Source organism: Amblyraja radiata, chromosome 23, assembly GCF_010909765.2.
Source record: "Amblyraja radiata isolate CabotCenter1 chromosome 23, sAmbRad1.1.pri, whole genome shotgun sequence".
In the NCBI taxonomy this organism is placed as follows: Eukaryota; Metazoa; Chordata; class Chondrichthyes; order Rajiformes; family Rajidae; genus Amblyraja; species Amblyraja radiata.
In genome coordinates, this window is record NC_045978.1 from 24,427,281 (window position 1) to 24,454,699 (window position 27,419).

At 45.8% G+C, this 27,419-nt stretch overlaps 1 protein-coding gene across 2 annotated transcripts in view; it reads left to right on the plus strand.

The window, feature by feature from the left end:
• Nucleotides 1–15,207, plus strand: part of LOC116986367 (rho GTPase-activating protein 39-like) — a 126,338-nt gene extending 111,131 nt beyond the window's left edge. For both annotated transcript variants that reach the window (XM_033041821.1, XM_033041822.1), the window contains 7 exons: nucleotides 1,603–2,152; nucleotides 5,177–5,269; nucleotides 7,920–7,993; nucleotides 8,853–9,052; nucleotides 11,119–11,210; nucleotides 13,764–13,933; nucleotides 14,498–15,207. In XM_033041821.1, the coding sequence (XP_032897712.1) occupies nucleotides 1,603–2,152; nucleotides 5,177–5,269; nucleotides 7,920–7,993; nucleotides 8,853–9,052; nucleotides 11,119–11,210; nucleotides 13,764–13,933; nucleotides 14,498–14,692 (1,374 nt within the window). In that variant the 3' untranslated portion in view covers nucleotides 14,693–15,207. The remainder of the gene's footprint in view (nucleotides 1–1,602; nucleotides 2,153–5,176; nucleotides 5,270–7,919; nucleotides 7,994–8,852; nucleotides 9,053–11,118; nucleotides 11,211–13,763; nucleotides 13,934–14,497) is intronic.
• The last annotated feature ends 12,212 nt before the right edge of the window (nucleotides 15,208–27,419 follow it).

The following is a 27,419-nucleotide window of genomic DNA, read 5'->3' on the forward strand; positions in this document are numbered from 1 at the left end:
GGCTCAAAGTCAGTCTTGCGCAAGGCCTCCAGCTCCATGATGTTAGGCCGCAGAGCGACCGGAGATACGATCCGGAAACAATCGCATCTCCGGCAAGGTAAGAGATTGAGAAAAAGGCTTCCCCCGACCCTCTTACCCCCCCACCCCCTACATAAAACAAACCAGAGAACATTAACAGATACTTTTTAACACACACTTTTTTAAACAAAAAAAGACGAAAAGACAGACAGACCATTGGCGAGGCTGCCATCGCTGACAGCGCCACCCGGTGGATGGAATAAGGGAGGTTGGTTTTGCGTGATAGTCTGGGCAACATCCACAACTCTCTGCAATTTCTTGCGGTCTTGGATGGGCAGTTCCCAAACCGTGCTGTGATGCATCCCGATAAAGTGCTTTCTGCGGTGCATCTGTAGAAGTTGTTGAGAGTCGTTGGGGAACAGAACAGTACGGCACAGGAAGGGGCCCTTCGGCCCACCATGTTTGTGCCAGACATGATGTCAAGTTAAACTGATCTCATCTGTTTGTACATGCTGCTTGTCCCTCTATTCCCTACACTGCCATGCACCCTATACAATAACCAATCAATAACCTGTGCGCACAAACGTCCGGCTATGAAACCCCAAGATATGCAAGCCTCTGGCAAAAGCAACTTCTTCCCATCTTCATCCTAAATGATCCTGGGATTATGCTCCTGTTTTTCTTATCCATCCACTCAGAATCTTGTACATATCAAGCACAGAGAGGGAAAGAGAGAAAATGCTTTAGCTATCTTAACTGTATTGAGTACAGGATGCGTGGTAAATTCAGCCTCTAACTCAATATTAATCGCTCAATCAACAGCCCTGAATGATGATTATCTGGTAATGAATATAATTGCATTGTGTGGGAGCCTACAATGTACATTTTATCAGGTGAGGGGATTGAGGTACAGAGTTGAACAGCATACTTGACGGAGCAGGGGCTGAATAGCCTCCATTGTTCCCACATTGTGTGTGTATTGTTCGTATTGTTGCCGATTGTTGGGCAGCACAGTGGTGCAGCGGTAGTCGCTGATTCACAGTGCCAGGATCGATCCTGACTACAGGTGCTGTCTGTACGGAGTTTGTGCGTTCTCCCTGTGACCGCGTGGGTTTTCTCTGGGTGCTGCGGCTTCCTCCCACACTCCAAAGACGTGCAAGTTTGTAGGGTAATTGGCTTCTGTAAATTGTCCCGAGTCTGTAGGATAGAACTAGTGTACAAGTGTGGTCGATGGTTGGTGCAGACTCGTTGGGTCGAAGTGTCCGTTTCCTTGCTGCATCTTTAAACTAAAAACTAAACTAAACTAAAAGTCAAACTAAATGTGTAAAGTGTCAAATTGTTCCTTGTGTGTAGGATAGTGCTGGTGTACCGGCTGATCACTGGTTGGTGTGGACTCGGTGGGCCAACGTGCCTGCGCTGTATCTCTAAAGTAAAGTCTAAAGTTTAAATGTACGGAATAGTCAAGACTTGGCCGGCTAATAGCAGGGTTAATATCAGCCCTGCTAATATTAATGCAAGCATTTATGTGTTCCATGATACAGACATAACCAGTTAATGAATATATTATTTTGCTCTCACTTCCAGATCCAGAATGCAGGCAGCAACGTTAAACTTAACTCAGGTGGACAGACTTGCAGCGTGGGCTATCATTTTCCTTACACTACTTTACGTAAACCCCTTGCAGCGAAGAGCATGGAAGACTGGGCGGCCAAGCACCTGAACATGCACACCCGGGGCATCTTCCGACGCAGGCTGTCCATCGCCAACATGCTCTCCTGGGTCGGAGGGTCCATCAAGAAGCCCATGTTGGTCACCAGCGACCGGGTCATCAAGAAAGACGCCTGCGAGCTCTTCAAGATGGTGCAGATGTACATGGGGGACAGGCAGACGCGCATGGAGAGGGTTCCCATTGCCCTCATGCTAGTCACCAAGTGCTGGACAATGCAGGGCGTCCGAGATGAACTTTACATCCAGCTGTGCAGACAGACTACGGACAACCTCTGCTACCAAAGTCTGGCCAGTGGCTGGGAACTCATGGCCATCTGTTTAGCCTTCTTCTCCCCGTCACCCAAATTTCAATCTTACCTGGAGGGCTACATCTATCGACACACCGACATTGCTAATGATGTGAAAAGTATGTGAGCATGCAATCTTCATTTTTTTTTTTAAAGATGATTACTTGAATTTAGGGCAGCACGGTGGTGCATCCGGGTACAGCCACTGCCTCACCACGCCCGAGACCGCAACCCGGATTTGATCCTCACCTTGGGTGCCATCTGTGTAGGGTTTGCATGTGGGTGCGGTTTCCCCCCCACATCCCAAAGATGTGCGGGTCTGAGATTAATTGGCCCTCTGTAAAATGCCCACCTAGTCTACTCCCACATTCAATTATGGCTGATCTATCTTCCCCTCTCAACCCCATTCTCCTGCCTTCTCCCCATAACCCCTGGCACCCGTACTAATCAAGAACCTGTCAATCTCTGCCTTAAAAATATCCATTGACTTGGCATCCACAGCCATCTGTGGCAATGAATTCCACATATTCACCAATCTGACTAAAGAAATTCCTCCTCATCTCCTTTCTAAAGGAACATCCTTTTATCCTGCGGCTGTGCCCTCTGGTCCTAGTCTCCCGCACTAGTGGAAACATTCTCTCCACATCCACTCTATCCATGTGTAAATATTCCTCCATTTGAAGTTGTTCTATCATTGTTTATTCATGGTTGATCTACATTGTAACTCCATCCACCTGTCCTGGTTCCTAAAACCTTATGTCCCATATCCCTCTAACCCTTTCCTCTCCATGTACCTGTCCAAGTGTATTCTAAATGTTGTTATAGTACCTGCCTCAACTACCTCCTTTGGCAGCTCTTTTCATTTGCCCACCACCTCCTGAGTGAAAATGTTGCCCCTCAGGTTTCCGTTAAATCTTTCTCCTCTCACTTGAAACCTATGACCTCTGTTTTTTGATTCCCCTACTCTGGACAAAAGACTGGGTATTCAACCCTCTCTATTCCCCTCATGTTTTTATATATCTCTATAAGATCACTCCTTGATCCTCCTGCGCTCCAAGGAACAAGGTCCTAGCCTGCATGCATTATCTTTCTGCCGACTGGTTAGCACGCAACAAAAGCTTTTCACTGTAACTCGGTACACGTGACAATGAACTGAACTAAAACAAAACTGCCCAACCTCTCCCGATAGCTCAGGTGCTCGAATCCAGGCAACATCCTTGTAAATATTCTCTGCACTCTTTCCAGCTTATAACAAGGTGACCTGTGCAATACGAGGCCTAAAACTCTAGCATTGCTTTAAAAAAACCTATCTATTAAATCCTTCAGGGATGATGATTTGTCATCCTTTTATCTGGTTTGGTCTAAGCATGATTTCAGATCCACTATAATGTAGTTGACTGAATCTTTCTCCAAGGTGACCCAGCAATCTGCATTCTAGGGGAATGTAGAATGCTTTAAACCAGGGGTGGGGAACCTTTTCATGCTCGAATGCCACATTAAGTTAGCAGTAATCTAATAAGGCCGCATCCAAGAAACGTCAATTAGATATATTTCAAAATGTACATTATTTTGTTAAAATAGCCCTCATGACTTACTAATGTTTTAATTGTGGCCGTCAGTCGGGGAGGATTATTTTGTTGAATCTTCTTTTACTCTTTGGTATTTTAAGTACGTTCATTTTAAGATTAAAATTAAAATAATAAAGGAAGAACAAAAACATATTAATAATAATAAAAAGTGTTGTTCTACAAAATTTGGATTCATTCAAAAGGCCGCACTTAATGGCCTTAAGGCCGCAGATTCCCCACCCCTGCTTTAAACAATGACAGAGATAGAGTTATACCAGGTAAGGTAGGGTACTGTCCGATTCACCTCGACCCCTTTGCAGGCTTGGACTTTGCTTATGGAGCTGATGTGCGACAATGCTGAGAACTATATCCTGCACTCTGTAACTCTCTCCTTCACTCTACCTACTGTACTAGAGTTTGTCTTGATTGTGAAGATAGACACAAGAAGCTGGAGTAACTCAGCGAGACAGGCAGCATCTCTGGTGTCGAGATCCTTCTTCAGACTGGCGTGATTGTATTGTTTTGTAGATATGCCAGGGTACTAGCAGATTGACCACTACCTCATTGCCGACGTTAGACTTTGTCTCTGGAACTGATGCGCTACAATACTGAGAACTATATTCTGCACTCTGTGTCTTTTCCCCTTGCTCTATATATTGCACTTGAAGTGTATTACATATAGTATCATATTGGATAGTACGCAAAACAACGTTTTTCACCCTACACATGACAATAGTAATGTGTTTCATTGTTATTACAATACTAAACCTAAACCTGGAAACAAGATTTTCGGCCTAACTCGGACCGAGATCTCCATTAGAGCTGATCCCACTTACCTGCATTTGGCCCTTATCTCTCGAAACTTCCGATCCACGTACTTGTCCAAATGTCTTTTAAATGTTGTAATTGTGCCCTCTCTGCCAGCTTGTTCCATTAACGCACTACTCTCTGTGTAGAAAGTGGTGCATCTCAGCTACCCAATAAATCTTTCCACTCTCACCTGAAATCCTCTAGTTTTAGACCCCCACCCCCTGGGGGGGAAAGACTGTGACCATTCACCTTATCTATGGCCCTCACGACATTAATACCTCAATAATTTCACCTTTATAATGTCACCTCCCTGGTCTACCTGTCACCATATAACACAAGCATTCTAGTCCTGGTAACACCCTTGTGAATCTTCTCCACACCCGTACCAGCTCAATGACATCAATGCCCAGATTCCATGAACAAGTATTTTTTTTTATTAACCCTGATGATCATGAACTCTTTCTATCCTCCTTTGCCTCATTCAATGCAATAGGTTGACAATTGTTTATCCACCGATAGACACAAAGTGCTGGAGTTACTCAGCAGGTCAAGCAGCATCTCTGGAGAAAAAGGATGGGTGAAGATTGGGGTCAGAACCCTTCTTCAGACTCTCTTGCATTCCCTGTCACCCATCCCTTTTCTCCATAGACGCTGCCTGACCCGCTGAGTTACTCCAGCACTCTGTATCTATCTTTGGTATAAACCAGCATCTGCAGTTCCTGCCTACACATCACTATAATGTCGTCCCTTGTTGTTAAATTCCAGTAACCCAACGTATCAATGAACTAATGGAAATGAAAAATAAGAAGTTCTCAAAGTCAAGGAAGAAGAGGAAACAGAATATCGAGGAGGAAGAAGGTAAGTTCTGAGTGGATTTGATTTGCTGCTACTCTTTTATTAATTCACAGGATGTGTACATCATTGGAAAAGTATGTTGTACCTCCCTGGTTCATTTACCGCAGTCACAGACTTTTTATCCAGGGTGGAAATGTCAAAGGCTAGAAGGCATAGCTATAAGGTGAGAGGGGCAAAGCTTAAATAATCACACAGGGCAGATTTGTCCTTCAGAGGGAGGGTATAGGGTGGTGGGGATCTGGAACGTACTGCTGATGGTAGATGCACATTCATTAAGGACATTGGAGAGGCTTTTAGATGGGCACTTGAATATGTAGGGAATGGCGGAATATGGATCATATGCAGGCAGAGGATTTTAGTGCTACTTGACACAAGGTTCAACACGGACACTGTGGGCCGAAGGGCCTGTTCCTGTGCTGCACTGTTCTACGTTCTTGCATGACTGCAATCTAACCTTATCTAAATAATTCAATCTAAGGTTGAAGCAATGGTAATGTAGCCAGGTAGAGAGAGAGTGTGGAAACAGGCCCTTCGCCCACTGAGTCTATGCTGACCATCAAGCACCCATACTAACATGAATCCAACCCGAACCCATTTTATCTTGCCTGCATATCAATCAACTTCCCCCTAGATTCCACCTCTCATCTATACACTCTGGAATTTACAGCGGCCAATGAACCTGACCGGCCCGACTGGTGAATCTGTGGAATACGTTGGTACAGATTACCATGGGGGCCAATTCATTGTGTATTTTTAAAACAGAGATGGATCTTGATTAGTTAGAGCGTCAAAGGTTACCGGGAGAAGGCAGGAGAATGAGGTTGAGAGGGAAAAATAGATCAGCTGTGGTTGAATGGTGGAGCATACTCGATGGGCCGAATGGACGCTATATCAACTCGACACGCTTGCCTCTTATCAGCGCCGTCGCTGATCGAGCCTCCTTCCAGCACAGCCCTATGCTGTGATTTTCCTCCCTCAACCTCATTGAAACGTATAGAATAATGAAAGGCTTGGATAGAATGGATGTGGAGGGGATGTTTCCACTCATGGGAGAGTCTGGGACTAGAAGTCATAGCTTCAGAATTAAAGGACGTTCTTTTAGGAAGAAGATAAGGAGGAATTTCTTTATAGTCAGAGGATGGTGAATCTGTGGAATTCTTGCCACAGAAGGCTGTGGAGGCCGTCATTGGATATATTTAAGGCAGAGATAGATAGATTCTTGATTAGAACGGGTGTTAGAGGTAATAGGGAGAAGGCAGGAGAATGGGGTTAGGAGGGAGAGATAGATCAGCCATGATTGAATGGTGGCGTAGACTTGATGCGCCAAATGGCATAATTCTGCTCCGAGCACTTACGATCTTACGAACATTGTTTCTTCCACCTTTGATCAGCCATGATTGAATTGTGGAGTAGACTAGATGGGCTGAATGGCCTAATTCTGCTCCTATGTCTTATGTTGTTCTGCATGTTTTTATTATTGGATTGAACCAACTCTGCTGGAGTTGTGGGGCAGCAGCTCTGTTTCCTGCACCACCATGCTCTCTATAATGTTTGATTTATTTTGTCATCTGGTCCAATTAGGACTGGGGACAATAGTTTTATATTTTTGACCATCTCAGTTTGTATTGAAATTTGTGAATTTCGAGTGCAGAGTCTCAGTGGGATACTTTTAAATTGTTATTGGATGCACTGTTAACCAACAGGAAAACTTCATTCTTAATCTTAGAAAGTGCTTTTAAACATGATGTATAAATGAACTGTCAAACCCATAGTAAAATTGGTTGCATGGCGTTAACAAGCCTGACTAGACTTTAGGCATTAGAGATACAGCGTGGGAACAGGCCCTTCGGCCCACCAAGTTCGCACCAACCAGCGATCACCCCGTACACTAACACTATCCTACACACTAGGGACATCTTACACATTTACTGAAGCCAATTAAGGTACAAACCTGTGTGTCTGGGGTGTGGGAGGAAACCGGAGCACCCGGAGAAAACCCACGAGGTCACATGGTGAAGGTACAAACTCCATACAGACAGCGCCATAGTCAGGTTTGAACTTGGGTCTGTGTAAAGCAGCAACTCTACTGCTGAACCACCGTGCTGTTGCAAGAATGCTGCGTCATTGATACACATTCATGATATTTTTTTCAAATCTTCTCTTTAGTGTTGGCTACAAAAAGAGGCGGGAGAGCAAGTGCTTAACATTGCCCTGTTTTTTCTCCTGTCTTGTCGAGCAGAAATTGGTAGCTGGGACTTATGTGAGAGCTTTCATCATATATTACCTTCTCCTTCATGTCTTGCAAGAGGTCAAAGTTATTCAGCAAGAAACAGGCCCTTCAGACCACTGTGTCTGTGCTGGCCACATTCCATTCCTTGCCCTGTACCCTTCTATTCTCCAGCATTTTGCGTGCGCATCTAAGTCATTCTTAAATGTTGCGGGAGTCTCTACATCCCCCTCCCCCCTCGGCCTAGTGTTCCAGGCCTCAAGCATTATTTAGGTGAAAACAATATCTCCTTTAAAATTGGCACCGGCTCTCGGGCAGAAGGGCCTGTTTCCATTCTAAACGACTCCCTGATCTGCACAAGGTTTTCTGCATTGCTAAAAACATGCATGCTAATTGGTTGTTGTTTATTGCTTCACTTTTCTTTAGATCTACTTATCAGCACGTATGCAAAATATTGTTATCGCAAGCTTCAGAAGGTTGCAGTGACCGGAGGAAAGAAGGTACAAATTGTGTGTGTTCATCCTCCAAATGGACATATGTTTGACACATTCTTAATGCCTGTTGCCTTGCATAAGTTGGCTTTACCTTCAAAAGGACACAAAGTGCTGGAGTAACGCAGAGGGCCAGGCAGCATCTCCGGAGAAGGTGGATAGGTGACGTTTCAGGTCGGGGCCCTTCTTCAGACTGATTGCAAGTGGGGTGGTGGAGGAAGGAAGCTGGGAGAGAGGAGAGGCAGGACAAAGTGTTGTGGGTCATCGGTAGACACAAGCGAGAGGGGGTCTGTTGATAGGCAGATGGCGGAAACGAAGGCCAGAGATTGGAGCAGGTGTGAATTGTTACGTCATGTGCGTTACGAACAGATTGAAGAGATGCGATTTGTGAAGCCAGAGGAAGGAATGTAGGAGGTCGGCCATACTAGTTCTATCCTACACACTAGGGACAACTTACAGAAGCCAATTAACCCACAAACCTGTACGTCTTTGGAACGTGGAGCACCCGGAGGAAACCCACAGGGAGAACGTACAAACTCCATACAGAAAACACCCGAGGTTAGGATCGAACCCGGGTGCCTGGCGCTGTGAGGCAGCAACTCTACCTCTGCTCCACTGTGCCGTCCACGTGACTTCATTAGCTACTTTTCCCAATGAATCAAAAGTGTGAACATGAATAGGCAAGATATGCCAGTGAATGAGCAAGTTAAGAGTGTGGATTGAATTGGATCGTGCATACAGAGAGGCGAATCACAACCGTCTCGTGTGAATTTAAGCCAGTGGTGCCGCCTCTGCCGACTTATCCTTTGCCACATAACGATGTAGTTGTGTGTGAGCGGGACTGAAATACTTTGTTCCCCACCAACAGGGTCTGAGGAAGCCAACCATTGAGGAAATCCATCACGCAAAGAACGCCATCGTCACGCCGTCCATGTTTGGCAGCTCCCTGGAAGAGATCATGGAAAGACAACGCGAGCGCTATCCAGAGAAAAAGCTGCCCTGGGTTCAAACCCATCTGTCCAACAAAGTGCTGGGACTGGGCGGAGCGCAGGTTGAAGGCATCTTCAGGTAAGGCCGTGCTTGGGTATGAATGAATGAATGAAAACGTTATTGTCACAGTGGAATTCTTTGTTTGCATACCTTGCCATGGTATGCAATAGTTGCCGATGAAGGGCGCTTACAAAGTTACAAATCCCCTTTCCCCCCCCTCCCCCCCCCCCCGGGCCAGTTCCCCCTCCGTCACGACGGTCCCCCCAGACTGAGTCCTCCTTTGTTCCTTCTCTCGGCAGCGACGTCCTTTATTCACGTGTCTGTCTCGTCCGTTATCGGTCTGCGCCGTCATCGGCCGCTGCAACGACCTCTCCACAACACTGCCGAGTCGTCTCCTGAATCCTCCACGGCCCCGACCCGGGCCCCAGCTGCGGGTCCCATCGGCCGCTCTGACCACCTGCGAGGCCCCGACCTGGGCTTCTCCGCGGTCGTCCAGGAGGCGTTGAGACCGCGGTTCCTCGATAAAGGCCTCTGGCCGCGTTCCAAGTCTGCGGCCATGACGTCCAGCGATAGGTCTTCTCCTTGGATGTGTTGTGGTTAAAAAAAATCACTCCCCTTGGGAGGGTCTAAGTGGAAATGACCACCAATTTATTCAGTAGAAGCAAGGAACTACAGATGCTGGTTTACACAAAAGGACACAAAGTACTGGAGTAACTCAACGGGTGAATCAGCATCTCTGGAGAACATGGATAGGTGGCATTTTCATTAGTTCATCATTTATATGAGCAGAATTAGGCCATTCGGCCCATCAAGTCTACTCCTCCATTCAATCATGGCTGATCTATCCATTCATGTTGTGCCGAGCAGCAATCACCCCGTAAACTAGTTCTATCCGATACACTGGGGACACTTTCACCTACAAACCTGTACATCTTTGCAGTGTGGGAGGAATCCAGAGTACCCGGAGAAAACCCACGCGGTCACAGAGAGAAGGTATAAACTCCGTTCATTCAGCACCCGAGGTCAAGATCGATCCCGGGCCTCTGGTGCTGTAAGGCAGCAACTCTACTGCTGCACCACTGTGCCGCCCAAAATCCCAAAGTTGCTTAAAAATTCCAGCATCTTCAGTCTTGTGCCTTCAGCTCATTAACACATCTTCTCCGCTCCCCACCCAACGCCCAGTCACATCGAAGGAGACGAGGTTGGAAATGGTAACTCTGCAGCTGGTCACTCCACTGTTGTGCTACTGTACATGATGCGGGGTCGCCTGGCAGTCTCGCCTGTTGTTTTGGTTGGGAAAAGGACGGCCTGCCCTCCCAAACTTCCTGCTTGAGCTGCTATGAAATTTCCAACTAGGGCGTCTAATTTTAGCTCTTAGTGACCTGGGACAGGAAGCCTAGCAAATGACTTCAAATCCCGAATAACATTCAGCGTACGTAAACTCAGGGCTGGGAACGGTGTTGCAGAGTTTTTGAGCAGTCTATTTTGTGCGTTAATACAAACTCTGCACAGACAGCGCCCGTAGTCAGGATCGAACCCAGGGGGTGAGAGGTTGATACAGTGAAGGCCAACAGACTACTTAGCCAATTGAGTCGTACCTGATCTGTACATCAGCAAAGTCTTTCCTGCCTTCTGGGACTTGTTAGTTTGAACCTCACTGTCCCCTACCTCGTTTATGCCATTCCTCCTCTTCTTCCAATGCATCTTCCAAATATACCCTCTGGCACCATGCCTCTGGTGCCAAGACTTAGCTGTAGGTTTCTCTCCCTGAACTTTTGCATCTTTTTTTCCTCTTAGTCCCTCTTTGACCACGCCTGTAGTTGCCTACCCTCTCACCTCTCCCTGAAGTTCAGGGTCAAACCTGTTGGATCATGCTTCCCACCAAGTGACTTGGCTTGCAATCCTACGGTGTTTTGCATCATTGAAGGTGCTTTCTAAATGCAGGCTGTTGTTAAAACATCAGATAAGCCTCTTGTTGATATTGAACCAGTCCCTGAGTTGATAATAGGCTCGGTAATGTGTATAAATATTTGGCATGTGATTGCTTTTGGCCTTAATTGCTTTTTCTTTTAATTCTGTCTCCAGAACCTGTCTAATCTATGTGGAGCATTATTATAGCACGTGGTGTGTCTTTTTGTTCACAGAGTGCCTGGAGATATCGATGAAGTAAATGCACTCAAACTGCAGGTTGATCAGTGGAGAATCCCCGACAATCTTGCTGATCCCCACATACCAGGTAAGGGCTTTGTTACAGACACACTTGCCACCTAGTGTGGAACATGCTGAAGAAAGGTCCCGAACCAAAACCTCATTTGTATTTCCTTCCACCGATGCTGAGTCTCTTCGGCAGTTTGTTCTTTGCTCAAAACTCCAGCATCTGCTGTCTTTTGTGTGCCCATAATATGGAACAGTCTCAGAGGGCTGAATGACAGACCTGCGCCTGTCCCCATGTTTCTCACAATGCCATGACTTAAATTGTACACACACACACACACACACACACACTCACACTCACACACACAAGCACGCGCACACACACACGCACACTCACACAAGCGCACACACACACAAGCGCATACACACACACACACACACAAGCGCATACACACACACACACACACACACACACACACACACACACACACACATACACATACACACACACACACACACACACACACGCGCACACACACAAGCGCATACACACACACACACAAGCGCATACACACACACACACACAAGCGCACACACACACACACACACACACACACACACACACACACGCGCGCACACACACAAGCGCAAACACACACACACACAAGCGCATACACACACACACACACACACACACACACACACACACAAGCGCGCACACACACACACACACACACACACACACACACACACACACACACACACACACACACATGCGACACATGCGACACACACACGAGGCACAAAAAGCTGGATTAACTCAGCGGGACAGGCAGCATCTCTGGAGAGAAGGAATGCTGCTTCTCTCCAGAGATGCAGCCTGTCCCGCTGAGGTACTCCAGTTTTTTGTGTCTACCTTCGATTTAAACCAGCATCTGCAGTTCTTTCCTACACCTGTAGATTGATGCGTGTGTGTGTATTTGTACATGTGTATCTATGTGGATATATACCGCACACACATATATAGCAAATACATATAGCATATATATATATATATGTGTGTTTATGTATATAACATATATATAGTGTGTGTACATATATGTGTGTATATTGTAAGAGGCACAAAGTGCTGGAGTTAACTCAGTAGGTCAGGCAGCATCTCTGGAGGACAAAGATAGGCTATGTTTCGGGCTGGTGCTGAAGAAGGATATAGACCCAAATCGCCACCTTTCCCTGGGTGACCTGCTGAGAATATAATATAAGACAGACACACGCGCACACACACATACATATATATATGTACACACACACACACACACACACACACACACACACACACACACACACACACACACACACACACACACACACACACACACACACACACACACACACACACACATATTATACATATATTTACGATGCACCAGGGCCCTCTTGTGGTGGGCAAAGATTATGCATCATTGTACACATGGTGTGGTTAAAGAGAGGTTAAGGTTCCTGATCTTCATCAATGACCTCCCGTTAGACTTGATGTAACCCTGCATGCCTCACTCTCGCATTTGCTTTCCACACTCAGCCTGCAGCGATTTGCTCGCTACATTCGAAAATTGTTTAATGTCTTTTTGTGACAGCCACTCAAAAGATTGGTTGTTCTTCAGAACACGACATGAGGTGTAAATGTATTCGGCAAGATCTAGCAATTTGTTCATTGGGGACAGAAGCCCTTTCCGATTATAAAAGCCCACGATTATAGAAGTCCCCTGCATTCTTGCCTTGTGTCCATATATCGAACCAGGTGGTTGACTTTGTTCTACTTAAGAATGATCGGTAGGTTTACTGGTAAATGAGTTAATGCCAGCCTCACCAACTGTGAACAAATTACTTTTAAGTTTGACGAGGAAGTTGGAAATCGACCCTTGATTTGTCATTGCAATTCAGTTTAGTTTATTATTGTCACATGTACCATGATACAGTGAAAAGCTTTTGTCTGCATGCTCTCCAGTCAAAGAAAAATGATACATGAAGAGGTTCACAGTCATGTAAAGATTGTGTGATGCTTAGCAAAAAATGTTCTTCTTTAGTCTTTTGAGATGCAGGACACGGAGTCAGATGCGGATTGGGCCCACCAAGTCCCCGCCGACCAGCACCCGCCCCGTACACCAGCACAATCCCACACACTAGGGCCAATTTACAATTTCACTGAAGCCAATTAACCGACAAACCTGCATGTCTTTGGAGTGTGGGAGGAAACCGGAGCACCCGGAGAAAACCCACGTGGTCACGTGTAGAACGTACATACTCTGTACCGACCACACCCGTAGCCGGCAACAAACTCGGGTCTCTGGCGTTGTAAGGCAGCAACTCTACCGCAGTGCCACTGATTGAAAGATACAGCAAGGAAACAGACCCTTCAGCCCACCACGTCCACGCCGGCCATTGATTACCTGTTCACGCTAGTTATCCCACTTACTCATCACACAAGGGGCAATTTACAGAGGCCAGTTAACCTGCAAACCCATTATTTAGCAGTAAATGGTTTTTTCCCCCAAAATATTCCATTGTAATTTGTATTCTACGATTAGATGGCACCTTTTATTCATCGTCTGTGGTTTTTTGTTGCTCGTGTCTCCAGCCTCGTTGCTCAAGCTGTGGTACCGTGAGCTGGAAGAGCCCCTGATCCCACAGAAGTACTACCCACAGTGTGTGAACAACTATGAGAACCCAGAGGCTGCTGTTGCTGTGGTCGCTTCTCTGCCCGACATCAACCGCCTGGTCCTCGGTTACCTCATCCACTTTTTACAGGTGAGTCAAGTCGAGAGTCTTTTTATTGTCATGTGTCCCAGATAAAACGATGGCATTCTTCCTTGCAGCAGCACAGCAGAATATGTAAACATAGTACTCTGTAAACAATAATAGTGTATGTGTGTGTGTGTGTGTGTGTGTGTAGAGCCTCCCAGAGCCCGGGCATGTTGCGTTAATCAACAAAGGTGGGGAAAGGATCATACAGGGGTAGAGTTGCTGCCTTACAGCGCCAGAGACCCGGGTTCAATCCTGACTACAGATGCTGTCTGTAACGAGTTCGTACGTTTTCCCCGTGACAGCGTGGGTTTCCTCCGGGTGCTTCAGTTTGATCTCGCATTCCAAAGGCTTCTAATTGGCACCCGGAGAAAACCCACAGGGCCACGTGGAGAACATACAAACTCCGCACAGCCAGCACCCGTAGTGAGGTAAAGCAGCAACTCTGCCGCGGCGTTATCGTGCCGTGCTTGTTTTGGATGAGAGCAGATATCTCTCCGGCAGGAGCGTGCAAAGAGTTGCCGCGCCCCGTCACAAAAAGCTTTAACACACGCACGTTTCTCTCGTCAGATTTTTGCACAGCCCATCAACGTGAGCAAAACCAAGATGGACGTCAACAACCTGGCCATGGTGATGGCTCCCAACTGCTTGCGCTGTCAGTCAGACGACCCGCGCATCATCTTTGAGAACACGCGCAAGGAGATGTCTTTCATTCGCCTGCTGATTGTGCACCTGGACACCAGCTTCATCAAGGGTGACCTGTGAGAAGCCCAATGAGACTCATGACAACATATATGCACGCGCGCACACACATACACACATGCCTGTTTACTCTGGCGTTCCCCTTCAACGTGTGCGTGTGTTTGCTCCTTGGTTCTTCTCCCTTTAAAATGACTTCCCTCTTCATCAATAGGCAGACATTCATTGCAAGCAAAGATATTGCCTCCATTTTGGTACCTGGGAGACCCGTGCCTTAGCGCTGTTGACTTTTGGTTCCATTTCTCTCACAATGATGCAGGCTTGAATCTGGGGAGAGTCTGGGACTGAAGAGCCACTGTGGATATGGAATTTATTATCTAAAACTGCCAACTCAAAGAGATTTCACTCCACGCGCAAGATAGTTTATTTCTCCACAGATCAGAATTCAAAGGTGCCTTGTTCTGGAGAAAGCCACGTCAGAAGTTTGGATTTTGTATTGCAATGCACACGGCAGTGTGCTCCAGCGGGATGTAACAGTGGTTCTTCAGTCTTCACAAGGACCAAGGTGGAACAACATTGTACGTTGAGGAGGGGTAATGGGCAAGGTGGTCAATGTACACACAGGGAGACCCCCCATTCTGATTCACAACCAGCAGACATGAGGGGCAAGAGAGAGGCTGTGCAAAAGTGACCGGTGTTCTGTTTTGTTTTTGAAAGAAAAACACTTTTAACTGGGAAGTTCTGTCTTTATTTTAAGAAGTGAAGTTTGATTGTCAAGTGTAAAAGAAATGCCTGTAGTCGAGGATCCCGGATAAAAATATTCAATGACATGTTCACTCTGCTTTCACTGGACGGAAAGGTAGAACCACTACTACTAAAGTCGAGGATGTTTCAGGCACTCAGCATACTGCCTTGAACACAAAGTGCAGGAGTGACTCTGCGGGTCAAGCAGCATCTCCGGACACTGTGGACAGGCAGCGTTTTGGGTCTGGACATTCATTACAATCCTGACTAATTCTGTGCCTCAAGGTTTCTCTCCCACTTAGCCGTGATATCACTTAGTTCTCCTATCGACCTCGGATTTTCAATTCCTTTCTCCGTCTTGGTCTATAGAGGGAGACATAGTTACCAGGAACTGCAGGTTTTGATTTGCAAAAAAATGACCCAAAGTGCTGGAGTAACACATCGTGTCGGGCAGCATCTCTGGAGAACATGGACAGGCGATGTTTCAGGTTGGGACCCTTCTTCAGACTGATTGTAGAAGGGGTGAGAATGCTGGAAGAGAGAGGTGGGGAAGGGCAAAGGTGGATACCTCTTTTCCCCCCCCTCCCCAATTTTCTCTCCCCCACTATAGTGAGTCTGGAGAAGGGTCACCTCTCCCTGTCCTCCAGAGATGCTGCATGACCCGCTGAGCTACTCCAGCAATTTGTGTTCTACGCAAGATTCCAGCATCTGCAGTTCCTTGTATCTCCAGCATACTGCCTTGCTTGTTTGAGGAGCTGGATATTCCCATTCATTTTTGTTGGAGAGCAATTAGTTTCCTCTATAAACCCCTTTGTAAAATCTTAATCTGGGGTTTATGATAGGTAGAGAGTGTGTGTGTGTGCATGTGTATGCATGGATCAATGTGTGTGTGTGTGCATGTCTATCAATGTGTGTGCGCGTCTATCAATGTGTGTGCGTGTATCAGTGTGTGTGTGTGTGTGCATCAGTGTGTGTGTGCGTGTATCAGTGTGTGTATGTGCGTGTATCAGTGTGTGTGTGTGTGTGCATCAGTGTGTGTGCGTGTATCAGTGTGTGTGTGCGTGTATCAGTATGTGTGTGCGTGTATCAGTATGTGTGTGTGTCCATCAGTGTGTGTGCGCATCAGTGTGTGTGTGTGTGTGCATCAGTGTGTGTGTGCGTGTATCAGTGTGTGTATGTGCGTGTATCAATGTGTGTGTGCATCAGTGTGTGTGTGCGTGTATCAGTGTGTGTGTGCGTGTATCAGTATGTGTGTGCGTGTATCAGTATGTGTGTGTGTCCATCAGTGTGTGTGTGTGTGTGTGTGCATCAGTGTGTGTGCGTGCGCGCATCAGTATGTGTGTGCGCGTGTATCAGTGTGTGTGCGCGTGTATCAGTATGTGTGTGTGTGTCCATCAGTGTGTGTGCGTGTATCAGTGTGTGTGTGCGCGTGTATCAGTGTGTGTGTGTGATTAGATTATTTTTGTTCTATTGATTTGGGCTTGTTTCATATTTGACTGAATCCTGATGGGATTCCCCACTATTTAAAAAGTTGTGAGCATCCCTTATCAAGTTCTGAGCCTCATCCAGAACGTGTCTCCCTTCCCAATGAGCTCTTTGTGGTTTATTGACAAGTTGTCCTTAACTTAAAGACGATATTTATTGTCCATAATTTACGCTGGCTGTTTAACAGCTACAAAGCACTGGCTAAATATTTCCGTTTGGTTCCCCCCCCCAAACCCCCCCTCGTCAGTCTCTCTGGAGGGTTTGAGGAAACGGATGATAAGCATTGACTCCTGATTGCCAGCAGATGGATGATTGAAAATGTCCATAAAAACAAGATCAGTCTCGGAACCCACAGGAGATTTCAATCTGTGATTCTAGTTCTTGTGTCAGGGACGTTAGTAAAATAAACATGCTCGAGGATTGCAAAGTTTCCGTTGAAAATTGCAGATCCTCACTGGTGACATTCAAATGGAATTTAAGAATTAAGGAACATATAAATACTTGTCCAAAAAATGTGGGCAATTGAAAGCAAAGCCAGGAGTATCAGTCGGTATTTTCATGTTGAGGTTTAATATTTGTTATTTGATACCAAAATAATTTATGTTTTGTAAACTTATATCGTCATTTAGAATGGATGCTCACAGGGGTTTATGGGTGAGCAAAAATTGTGTTTGTATCTACATGAAATGGGACTTTTGGTATAATGGATCTGACTGCTTGCAACATCGTGGAACAGATCCTGTTTTTTCTTCTGCAGATTGCTTTAAAGCTTTCTCCCCTCATCCTCTCCAGTTGGTTTAAAAGACTTGGGTGGGGGGGGGGGGGTTTGCACAAATAATCCACAGACACCTGCACTGTAGATAAATCATGTCTTGAGGAACTGTTGAGAGATATTTGCATGGGTTAAGACCACTGTTGGAGGTTGATATCTTGCTCTCCCTCTCTCTCTCTCTCTCATTCTAAACCATGCTCCCCATTATAGCCGCTGAACTACATTTATGTTTGTAGTGTTGTTGACCCTGTGAGGTTGTCGGTCGTTGCAAGCAAGTGTTTCTGCTTTGGCTCCAATAGCGCCACTGTTATTTATGTGAGGCAGAAGAGGAGTTTGAGTTTGACCTTACTGGAAAGTACCAGCTTTCATTACAACATTATAGTTCGCAGTGATGGGGCTACTTATCCTGGCATTTTTTTATCTTTTCGTCAAACCGTGTGCTTATTTTGTTATCGGGAAAAGGTATTTACTTCCTCCTCCTTTGCAGCGTCTATTTTTGCCCATTTTCACTGTCCTGTTGGACTGGTGCAGCCTGTCCCCAGCCTATTCTTCATCCAGCTCTGCCAAGATCCTGGTGCCCTTCCCCGGCTACAGGTCTGGTTGTTGATCTCTGTCACCAGCCTTGCCAGTCAATGATGTTAACCTCACTGTGGCCAGAATGCTCAACTTCCCTGAGAAGGATTACTCCAGCTCCTTTGGTCCTGCGATCATTTCTTATTATGAGCTACACCAGTTTAAATAAACTGGCAGAGGCACATAAAAGTGCAGCAACAGCAAGCAATGTTTCAATTCCCTCATGAGAGCAAGGCACTCAGTCAGCACCTTTCCCACCAGTGAATACTCCACCCCAGTGTGGGAAGGAACTGCAGATGCTGGTTTACACCAAAGATAGACACAAAACGCTGGAGTAACTCAATGGGTCTTGCAGCATCTCTGGAGAAAAGGAACGGATGATGTTTCGTGTCGAGACCCTTCTTCAGACTGGTTGAGTCTGAAGAAGGGTCTCAACCCAAAACGGTACCTATTCCTTTTCCCCACAGATGCTGCCTGATCCGCTGAGTTACTCCAGCATTTTGTGCCTACTCCACGCCAATCCCCGACACCATTATGCACATGGGGAAGAGGTCAGTTCAGGAATAGTGGTGATATCCTCTACAGTTTAATCATCTGGAAGGCTGTCAAAGCCTCCTCCCAGTCTCCGGCAGGTTGTAAAGTTGCACAAGAGGCAAACGTATTCAAACAGCCTAGTCCCATGCTGATTTAAAATGGGGAGGGGAAACCTAGCCTTGTGGATGTCCTTTGAAATGGCTGATTGCATCATTTATGAGAACTTAGCGGGAATTTATTAACCTGCCAACAGAGAACTGCCAAGTTAGGGGGTTAGGAAGGTTCTTGCTTTGTTGGCTACATTAATATTTCTTATTCTTTATGACGTGACAGGCAATGTACAAAAATATAGCTGAATAAACACTCCTGTTCGCAATGTGAAATGATCTGCAGTACTACATTAGCAAGCATTTGCATCAATATTATGTACCCTGGTACACAATCTCTGGCATTACACCAGCTCCATTTTTTTTTTTGTACATACATATTTGTCGCTATCTCAGCATTTTGATAATAGAAGAACACTTAGTGAAGGGTACAGTTTCCGCGCTGAATCTCTAAAGCTTAAAAGCTCCTGCAAAATGGATGCAGGGTATAGAGACGTCAGGTATCATAAAGTTACATTTCAGAATATCAGGGATGCAGGTGCAACTTTAAAAAAATAATTTGATTTTCCTCATTATCCCTGCAACGAATTTACTTAATGACATTTGTACAATTTGAAAAGAGGTCAAATGCGGCTGAAAAAATGATGAGCTCTGTCCATAATTGTCCAAAAAATTGACCTGGGAAAGGGTTTGCAACTGTGCGATGAATGGAGACTACCTGAAAACAAAACCAAATATTATAACCACTTTTGATTGTGTTTCTTTTTTTTTTGTACATTGTTTCTGAATCATTTTATATATGCATTAGTATTACTGTGCAAAACTGTGTTGTAAACATTGCTGTTTTATTTTAAATGGTTTCTTTGCACTTAGCCTCTCCTTTATGCTGTGATATGTTAATGCTATTTGACAGGTTGTATAAAAGCTGAATATTTTTTTGTGTACACTGGATGTTTCTTTGCAAGAGAAGTGTAAATAAAAGCTGCAAGATTCTGAATTAAAATGGTTTCCAGTGCATGTTGTTCAGAGTGCCTGTAAGCTCTGGGTATCTAGTTCCCAGTTGGAGCCTGTGAATCTTCCCCTACAGCTGCAAACAAACACATAAACTTGCTGCCAGCGTATCGAAGTCACGAGATCACCGGGCGGCACGGCGGCTCAGCGGCAGAGTTGCCAGAGACCTCGGTTCGATCCTGACTGGGTGCTGTCTGTACGGAGTTTGCAAGTTTTCCTTGTGACCGCGTGGGTTTCCCCCGGGTGCTCCAGACTCCTCCCACACTCCAAAGACGTACAGGCTTGTCGATTTATTGGCTTCGGTAAAGATTGTGAGTTGTCCCTAGTTTGTGGGTTAGTGCTTGTGTACGAGGATCGCTGGTCGGCGCGGACTCGGCGGCTACAAGGTCTGTTTCCGCTCTGTGTCTCTAAACTAATGTGATCTTTTGAGTTAAATTATCCAACATGGAGACCGGCTCTAGGTCAATGCCAACTGTCGATCACCTGCTCACATTAGTTCTGCATTACAGGTCCACCACTAATGTTAAGGCAACTGGTGGTCCTGCACCACCTTTACTCTGGACAGAATCACAAGAGTGCACTTGATATCCCCCTGGAAGTCCCCCCCCGGAAATGTGGTGCCTAGGCCAGGCAAGATGGCCGACCTCGACCTCATCGGAACTTCTGTGGCCGATCGGCGGGTTTAATTTGCCCCCTGTGGCCGGGGCTCTGGAACTCTGGCCCGGCCGGAGCCGGCAGATCCGTTCCCATAACCGGCTTCCGAGGCCGTGACCGCCGTCGGTCCGGCAAAACGAATATTCCCGCAAGGCTCTGGAGCCAAGGGTGCTGGAAAACCTGTGGTGGACCTGCACCTCGCTTTCTTCCACCCACTCCCTACAAACTAGAGGGCCAATTAACCTACAAACTCACACGTCTTTGGAGGGTGGGAGGAAACTGGAGCACCCGGAGGAAACCCACCTGGTCACGGGGAGAACATGCAAACTCCTTACAGAGAAGGCACTCGGAGTCAGAATCGAATCCAGGATGTGATGCAGCCTTCTACCAGCCCTAACAGCTTTGCATAACAGCTCTATACTGCAGAGTAAAGGACAAGCTGAATTTCAGCAAAGTTAGCAGTTTAGTGAGGCTGAGAATGCAATACTGAAGTGACCATTGAAAGTGGAGCAGCTGTGATTACATCATTGACCTTGTGAGAACAAAACAAGTGTGGAGAAGTTTTTATGGAGAAAGTGAGAGATGGTAACAATGAATGGGGGGGGGGGGGGGGGGGCAATGTGAAGAAGGCATAGTAAGCTCCCTGTAATAATAGGCCATGAATCCACTACCTCTCTATTAGGACATCACAAAATACAGGGACTGCAGGTGCTGGAATCTTGAGCTAAACACAGTACTAGAGTACCTCAGCGGGTCAAGAGCATCATCTGTGGAGCGGATGGATAGGTGACATTTTGGATCGGGGCCCTTCTACAGACAATTGTCTATGTAAGAAAGAACTGCAGATGCTGGTTTAAATCGAAGGTAGACACAAAATGCTGGAGTAACTCAGCGGGAGGCAGCATCTCTGGAGATACCATTGTCTGGTTCCCTCTTTGATTACTGGGAAATGCATACTGTTCACGAGACTCAGGAGTGTTTTATTGTCATATGTACCAACATACTGAAGAACAATGACATTCTTACTTGCAGCAGCACAACAGGTTTGCAAGCACAACACTCTATAGATAATATTAAAATCAAAAAAAAGTTTCATACATTTAAAAATAAATTGTGCAAATCAAAACAAAGTCCCTGGTGCAACCAACGTATGATCGGAGTTTGGTTAGAGTTCATAGCATTCCATAGACTTTAGACTTACAGCACGGAAACAGGCCCTTCGGCCCACCGAGTCTGTGCTGACCAGTGATCACCCTGTGCACTAGTACTATCGTACACATTAAGGACGATGCACAATTTACAGAAGCCTATTAGCCTACAAACATTTACGTCTTTGGAGTGCGAGGAAGCCGGTGCACCCAGAGAAAAACAACGCGATCACAGGAAGAAAGTACAAACTCCGTACAGACATATCCATGGTCAGGATCGAACCCAGATCTCTGGTGCTGTAAGGTGGCAACTACGCTGTCCCATAGCCTAATGGTTGTTGGGAAGAAGCTGTTCCTGAACTTGGACATTACAGTATTCAAACTCTGATACCTTCTTCCTGATGGCAGGAGTGAAATGAGAGCATAGCCAGGGTGGTGTGGGTCCTTGATGCTGTTGGCTGCCTTTTTAAGATGCTGTAGATCCCATTGCAGGTGGGGAGGTCAGAACCCATGATGGACTGGACAGTGTTCACCACTTTTTGTCATCTCTTTCATTCCTGGGTGTTCAAGATGGCTGAACTCATGGGCGTGGGGTCGAACACTTTGAGCTCCTCAACAAGACTGTGACACTGCAGTCATCGGGAATGCAGCAGGTCCAGGGAGAAAGAAGATGTGCAAATTCCACACAGGCAGCGAACGGCATTGAACCTGGGTGTCTGAGCTGTGAGGCTCTACCAGCTGCGCCACAGTGCTGCTCCTCTGAGCTAAGATCAATCAGTTTAACAGAAGTGAACAGTAAATGGACCTACGTCCTGCCACCACCAGCCATTGGGGGCTGTGTAAAAGCCTCGCAAACACGTCAAAGCCTCGCAAAAACTTTTCTTTCATTTCAAGAGTTACAACAGAATTATGGACTGCACTCAAATAATTTCTTCAGATATCTACAAATTAGAGATTATGTTAAATCTAATACACAAGTCTACAGGAATAGGGAATCAGAAATTCTTGATGAATGTCTGAACAAGCATCCTAATACTGAAAAACTAATAGCTTATATTTATAACACCCTACTAAATAACGAGGTACCACCGACCGAACCATATAGATACAAATGGGAAAATGAAATAGGTCATCCTATCACGAAAGATATGTGGGACGAAAGTTTACAACAAATACATCAATGTTCATTAAATGCCAGACATACTTTAATACAATTCAAGGTCTTACATAGACTACACATTCTCTAAAATAAAACTAAATAGAATCTTCCCACAAATCTCTCCTATTTGTGATAAATGTCTACATTTAGAGGCTAATTTAACACATACGTTTGCAAACTGTATAAAACTTAAACATTTCTGGACTGATATTTTTGAAATAACTTCAGAAGTTATTAATACAAAACTGGACCCAGACACAAAATTAATAATACTTGGAATATCAGAACAAAGCTTAACACTCACAACAAACCAAAGAAATTTCCTCAACTACAGTATAATAACTGGAAAAAAATTAATATTAAAATTTTGGAAAGGCCCTACAACCCCCACAATTAAAATGTGGATTACGGAAATGTCGGAGACCCTATACTTAGAAAGAATTAGACTTGTCTTAATGGACAAACAAGATCTTTTCCATAAAATTTGGGCTCCATTCATTAACTATCTGAAGGGATAGATTGGCACAGCACGAGGACCCAACTGAAACTTGAACTCAGGAATAGATGAAAAGCTATACTTTATAACCTATGAGCCTATCTCCATTGATGTATTACAGGTAACCCATTCCACCTCCCTTGTTTTTCTGTTGTGTTTTTTTTTTTTTGCTTTCTCTTTTATTTGTAACTTTCTACCCTCTCTTTTTCCCTCTTTCTATAAAAAATAAAAACACTAGAAGCAGAAGTAATTGATAATGGAAAATTTTAATAATGTATGACTGATGTATATGAAAAGTTTTTTTACTATAATATGTAACTACATTTTATAATATGTCTACTTCTAATAAATAAATAAAAAATAAAAAAAAAAATAAAAAATTGTTTTCTCTGGAACATTGGAGCTTCAGGGGAGAATTGATTGAAGTATATAAAATGATAAACCTCAGATACGGTGGACAGTCAGAACCGAAAATAGACACAAAAAGCTGGAGTAACTCAGCGGGTCAAGCAGCATCTCTGGAGAAAAGGAATAGGTGACGTTTCCGGCCCATCTCAACCCGAAACATCATCAATCCCTTTTCTCCAGAGATGCTGTCTGACCCTCTGAGTTGCTCCAGCGTTTTGTGTCTATCTTCAGTTTGAACCAATATCTGCAATTTCTTGTGCGTCCTCATTCTTTAGGGAACCGAGGTTCCCCTCTTCCAGCATAAATGAGGCCCTCACACGTGTCTCCTTGGTACCCCGCAGCTCCACCCTTGCTCCCCTTGCCACCAGTTGCAACAGAGACAAGTGTCCCCCTAGTCCTCACCTTTCACCCCATCAGCCGTCAAATTCAACACATAATCCTCCGACATTTTCGCCACCTCCAACGGGATCCCATCTCAAGTCGCATCTTCCCATCTCCACCCCTTTCCACCTTCCGCAGAGACCGTTCCCTCCGCAACTCCTTGGTTAACTCATCCCATCCCATCCAAACCACCCCCTCCCCAGGTACTTTGCCCTGCAACCGCAGGAGATGCAACACCTGTCCCTACACCTCCCCCATCGATTCTGTTCAGGGACCCTGACAGTCCTGGTCTGAAGAAGGGTTTCGGCCCGAAACGTTGCCTATTTCCTTTGCTCCATAGATGCTGCTGCACCCGCTGAGTTTCTCCAGTATTTTTGTGTACCCATGACAGTCCTTTCAGGTTAGGCACAGGTTCACTTGCACCTCCTCCAACCTCATCTACTGTATCCGTTGTTCAAGATGTGGACTCTTATACATCGACGAGACCAAACATAGACTGAGCGATCGTTTCGCTGAACACCTTCGCTCAGCCCATTTGGACCCACCTGATCTCCCGCAGTTGCCGGACACTTTAATTCTCATTCCCATTCCCACACTGCCCTTTATGTCCTAGATCTCCTCCATTGTCAGAGTGAGGCTAAATGCAAATTGGAGAAACAGCATCTCATATTTAGCTTGGGCAGCTTACGCCCCAGTGGTATGAAATGGATTTCTCTAACTTCAAGTAACCCCTACATTCCCTCTCTCTCCATTCCTCCCCCAACCCAGTCGCACCAGCTTCTTGTTCTCACCTAGCAAACAGCTGACTGGCCTGTTTCCATTATCATCGTTACTTTTTTGCATATCTTTCATTCATTGTTCTATATCTCTCTACATCATCGTCTATATCTCTCGTGTCCCTTTCCCGTGACTTTCAGTCTGAAGAAGGGTCTGGATCAGAAATGTCATCCATTTCTTCTCTCCAGAGATGCTGCCTGTCCAGGGTGGAACTGTCCAACGCTAGAGGGCAGAGCTATAAGGTGAGAGGGGGAATGTTTAATGAAGATGTGCGGGGTCTTAATGTGCAGGAGAGTGGTGGGGTCTTGGAACACATTGGGGGTGGGGGGGGGGGGGGGGGTGGGAAGCAGATACGATAGGGACATGGACGTGCATGACATTTAGATAGGCACATGGACGTGCAGGGGTCAGAAGGATATGGATCATGTGCCGGCAGGTGAGCCGAAGGGCCCGCTCCTGTGCTGTACTATTCTGAACCTTCTGAATGCTGTAGTTGGCAGGGCAGCACTCTGCATATCGCCAACTTGGACAATTTTACATTTTTTTAAATCAATTAGTCAATTAATCAAGCCAATTAACCTACAAATCTGTCTTTAGTGTGTGGGAGGAAACCGAAGATCTCGGAGAAAACCCACGCAGATCACGGGGAGAGCGTACAAACTCCATACAGACAGCACCCATAGTCGGGATCGAACCCGGGTTACGGGCGCTGAATTTTGCTGTCAGGCAGCAACTCTACCGCTGCGCCACCGTGAGCGTTTTATGTGAAATGTCTGGGGCGAGCATTGGGATCCCACACGGCGGTGCTCCAGGCCCTCACATACTACTGCTTTATCTCTGTTCACTTTGCATCAGAGATCCACCACAGCATGAGCGGCGCTGTGGCGCAGCGGTATAGTTGCTGCTCTTACAGTGCCAGAGACTCGGGTTCAATCCTGACTACGGGGGCGGGCTGTCTGTCTGTGTCTGTGTCTGTGTGTCTGTCTGTCTGTCTGCATTCTCCCCGTGACCGCGGGGTTTCATAGAAACATCCACATAGAAAATAGGCGCAGGAGTAGGCCATTCGGCCCTTCGAGCTAGCACCGCCAAAATCAGTAGAAGGTAGATAAAAAATGAAGGAATAGGCGACGTTTCGGGTCGAGACCCTTCTTCCAAAATCAGTACCCCTTTCCGGCTTTCCCCCCATATCCCTTGATTCCCTTAGCCCTCTAACCCTAAATCTAACTCTCTCGGGTGCAACGGTTTCCAAAGACGTACAGGCAGTACCTCCTGGCTTCGGTAAAACATGTAAATTGTCCCTAGTCTGTAGGATCGAGCTAGTGTATGGGGGTCGCTGCTTGGCGTGGACTCGGTGGGCCGAAGGGCCTGTTTCCATGCTGTATCTCTCAAGTAACTAAAACGCAAAGGACATTTAGTATGGGGACATTTCCCGGCAATATTGAATTACACACACTGAGACCTTATGAAAAGTTTTTGCGCGGTTTATTGTTTTTATTCCGAGTTAAGTTTTATGGAAAAACAAAGTTCACGGCGTATTAATTGTAACATTAAAAGCCTGCCGTAAAAAATAGTCGGATCAATTGGACGAAAGTGCTGATTCCTCGAGAGATGCCCTTGTTTATCTTGGGATCTGCACAATCACTCTACCCCTAATGGAGGCTGACTGTGCACTATTTCCATTGGCTCCAAACACTCAGGACAATGTTATGAGTACAACAATTAGATAACTACAAGGCCATTATTATTCAAACCAAAGATCTTATATTCAAACCACGCCTTGTGCGTGCACGTGTAGGAAGGAACTGATGCTGGTTTAAACCGAAGATAGACATAAAATGCTAGAGTAATTCAGCGGGACAGGCAGCATCTCTGGAGAGAAAGAGTGGGTGGCGTTTCGGGTCGAGATCCTTCTTCAGACTGTTTGAAACATCACCTGTTCCCTTTCTCCAGAGCTGACCCGCTGAGTTACTCCAGCTTTTTGTGCCTATACGTGTACGTGTTCGGCGATTACCCTGCCTTGTCATTCGCGTCATCCTTAATTCGCATGCAGGGAAATAAAAACACGCTTAAATGTGTGTGATGTCTTTCACGTCGCCTTTACAAGAGCTTTCAGGACTCCCTCTACCGCCATTACGGATCAGAAGGACCCATCAACGTCTTCTGGAGAAACTCTACGTCCTGCCACCACCAGCCATTGGGGGCTGTGTAAAAGCCTCGCAAACACGTCAAAGAGGAAGTGGGTGGAAATGATGAATCCGGAGATAATACACAACCTGGCGTGTGTGTGTTTATTGTTTTCTCCTTTAATATTCAACCCCTCCCCCCTCCCCGATCCTTCAAGACGAAACCACCCAACACATGTAAAGAAATCCAGGGTCTGACGTTGCATTTCTTGTACAAAGGGACACAAAATTTGAAGAAGGGTTTAAACCCGAAACGTCGCCTATCTGTGTTCTGCTGTCTGATCCGCTGAGTTACTCCAGCACTCTTTTTATTTGTAAACCAGCATCTGCAGTTCCGTCTTTCTACTGAATAATAAGCATA